General features: G+C 51.8%; 1 protein-coding gene across 1 annotated transcript; it reads right to left on the bottom strand.

The window, feature by feature from the left end:
• Positions 1-6: 6 nt before the first annotated feature.
• On the bottom strand, positions 7-3,084 carry LOC118451689 (nuclear pore complex protein DDB_G0274915-like; the record flags this gene model as incomplete). The annotated part of the gene is made up of 6 exons (XM_035888796.1): positions 3,078-3,084; positions 2,917-2,998; positions 2,144-2,544; positions 1,248-1,358; positions 724-852; positions 7-43 (listed from the first exon to the last, which is right to left on the bottom strand). Coding segments are annotated over exons 1-6 (767 nt in total), but the record flags the coding sequence as incomplete, so codon positions are not given.
• Positions 3,085-3,347: the final 263 nt, after the last annotated feature.

Genomic DNA, 3,347 nt, shown 5'->3' with positions numbered 1-3,347 from the left:
CCCAGCGTTCCAAGACTGGCTGTCCCAGTGGACGGGGCACCAACTGTAAACAGAAGACAACACACACAGTTTGCATAACCCATTAAATACAGCGCCCCTTTGAAAAGCTCTACCCTGCCTGCTCACCCATCTCCAGCTGGTCTTTATTTGCACTAACCAGGATCACTCTCTAGGTGAAGGATCATCCGGACACAACATGAAAACAGGCAGGCTGAACCCATCAAATAGCCAGAATGCTCTGCGAGCCTTCCAGAATACTTTATCAAGCCAGGTGCCAAGCTACCGTCACTTCTCTTTACCTCTTCTGAATTCCCTAACACGGAACTGCTAACAAATGCTAAAGTAAGCAAAGGGCACCGAACGCTGGCAGGCAGGAAGCGCAATCGCTGCATGAGCCTCCTTGCTAAAGCAATACAGTGTGGCACATGCTGCAGGAAACAATGCCGGTCACTTCTCATTGCCTGGAAACAACCCACCTATTGTCACCTAAGAACAAGGTTTCAGACACCCTGATCAGCAGAGAATGCCCATTAGCTTACAAGCATTCTTAAACACCAAGATTAAGGCCAGCTTTGGGACGAGGGCAGCAATGCAAGCGTTGCAGAGCTACTGACAATACAGGTCGGTATATATGGCTGGTATATATGGCATCTACGAATCACAGCTGATCAGTCAAAAGTAATCAGTGTGGCTTTAACACAAAACTTCTACGTTGTGACTTACGTGACAGGCTCGTGGTGGTAGACGATGTTGGTGCTGAAGAACTCACCACTGATGCAAACAACGTAGGCCCTGTTGACCCAAGAATGGACGTCGTGGTGGTAGAGGCAGTTGTAGCTGCCGTGGATGTTACTACAAACAGAAAAAGTGTAGAACTTGTACAGTCACGCTGAGAGTGGGATACAGATCTACGCCAGTTTTTTTACAAATGCCACTCTAAACTATTTTTTCCTCTTCTTTTGCTGCAACTCTATCTCTTTTCCAATGTACCCCTTTCAACCCGTGGCTCCCTTCCGCTACGCTCGAGCAAGAACTACAGGACAGAATTTGGCACGTGGGACGCAATCAAAAATACAGGATACGAAGTTCAAGGGCTGTATGAACTGCCACAGACTACTGACGCCATTGCAAATGCACAGCGACAAACGCTTCCAGACCAGTTCCAGACTCCGGTTTAGAAAACCATTCCCAGAAGGACAGCAGATTCACAAAACCTTGAGCAACTATTTCCTAAAATCACTTCCTACCTCCAAGTTTGGTTCCAAAGGACAGAGCAGGTCCCTGGCTGGTACTAGTGGTCAGCGTTGCCGTGGGTGTGCTAGTGGCCGCTGTTGAAGGCAATGACCCAAAATTTAGACCTGGAACAAGGAAAAGACAAACCTTTTACTACAGAGACACTGTAGTTTCCACTCTGCACAGCAATAAGCAAATTAGAAGCGGTAAGAGTATAAGAAAAAACATTAACAGCCAATGTAACAAACACACTGCCTTATCCAGGAAATGAACTGGGGCTAGCAAGCTCATCACGTAAAAAGACTTTCACGAATGATTCCAACACAGATGAACATCACCCTCGCCCCAGAGCTGATGACCTTCCCTACAAGGCCTGCACTGGCACCAACAAGGAAATCAAAAGCTGCAAACTGAACTTCTGCCAGACTCTACAGGAGCGGGCAGCTTCCTGCCTCTGGGAACGTAAACATCACAAAAAACGGCCAGACCAAGGTGCTGTCCTGAGAACCTTCCCCAAATACAGGCTTTGCTTAGCCAGGCTGGCCTAGACAGCAATGTGAAGAAGCAAACGGATTCAGGCACACCTGCTGGGATCCCAATGGATGGGGCTTTCTGTCCGTATTACCTGCTGGCCTCTAAGAAAACAAACGACCAACGCAAGTTCAATAAGGCATGAGGTTGCAGTCGTCTACTTCCCACAAAAACCGGGTGCCAAAGGCTAAGCACCAATTGTTACTCATCGCTGAAGACCCTGGATAAACATACCAGAAAACCCACTTCTGATGCCAGCCAGCGCTTCACGTCACACCAGCAGCAGCAGGGGGCTGCAGAACCTCCACACCATCCCCAGCTGCCCTCCCTGCTGACTGGCTTCCTGACTACAGCTGCCACTTCAAGCCCAGGCACTCACCTGCTGACTGCCCTCCAAGGCTGAAGGGGGCTGTTGACTGGGTCGCAGCTCCTAAGGTGGCAGCAGTGGTGGCAGCAGCGGCAGGCGCTGCTCCAAAGGTCAACCCTGCGGGCGCTGCTTGCGGAGCTGCGGTGCCAATGCTGAAGCTGGCTGTTCCGGCCTGAGTTGTGGTACCACTGGAAAAAGTAAACCCTCCAGTTGTCCCAGACTGAGCGGCGGCGGTGGTGGCGGCAGTGGTGGTGGTGGTGGTGCCAGCAGATCCAAACACAAAGCCAGAAGCGGTTGCCGCTTGACTTGAGGGCACGCTGGTTGGTACAGAGCTACCAAATCCAAAGCCCCCTGTGATTCCAGTAGCTTGAGTTGCAGTGCTGCCTCCAAAGTTTAACTTTGGTGCGTTTGCCCTAGAGAAGAAAAGAAAAGAAGCCAAGCCATTTGAGACGTGCATCCGGTCAAGCACCGAGTCGGCTTTCTTACAGGCCACTTGCTGACAGCAGAAACCACCTTTCAAAAAGATGTGCGCTTGACCAGGTTTACGCTTCAGTTTTGACAAAGACTGTGGTCGTCTGCAATCCTCTGTTAAGTCTCTTTATACTGACTCCCCCTTAATCACCTCCACCCGTCCAGGCACCGGAAGACACTTACGGCAGCGTAAGCAAAGTTGCTCCTTCTCCCAGCTCCTAAGCACCCTTTTTGCTTCCTCTACATGAGACTACTTCTTTTCAACTAACTTCTACTGCTAAGCCCCATCTGAGCTCCCCTCCCACTGCTCCCACCTGGCAAGCTTCAACAACAGCAGGTCTGAAGAATCACCTCCAAGCTCGCAGCCTTTCCTAAGGACAGAAGGGCCCCACTCGGCTGAACAAACATTCTCAGCGCTCCAGGTTCAGATCAGAAACGACAAGACGTTTCATGCTCGGACGCAGGGTTTTATCACTTATCATAGCAAGCGCCTGCGCCCCAGTTACCGGCTGAAGCGTGGAACAGCTGCTTCTCAAAACCCCTCCGAGAAGGTCAGCCCCGACAAGCAACAAGTCTCCCCACACGCTTGTCTGAACGCGCCACGGGGCAGGGGCAATTCCGAGGCACGAGGCGACAGCCTGGCTGCCTTCAGAGCTGCTTGCAAAGCAACGGGGGGGCCCCACCCGCTCGTGCCCCCCGCGGCCACGGCCCCTCGGCACAGCCATCACCCCCGCCCCGGCACCGG

Source organism: Egretta garzetta, unplaced genomic scaffold (genome assembly GCF_000687185.1).
Source record: "Egretta garzetta isolate BGI_Z169 unplaced genomic scaffold, ASM68718v1 scaffold1021, whole genome shotgun sequence".
Lineage (NCBI taxonomy): Eukaryota > Metazoa > Chordata > Aves > Pelecaniformes > Ardeidae > Egretta > Egretta garzetta.
Note: the sequence above shows the minus strand (reverse complement) of the source record. Positions and strands in the feature narration are given on the sequence as shown.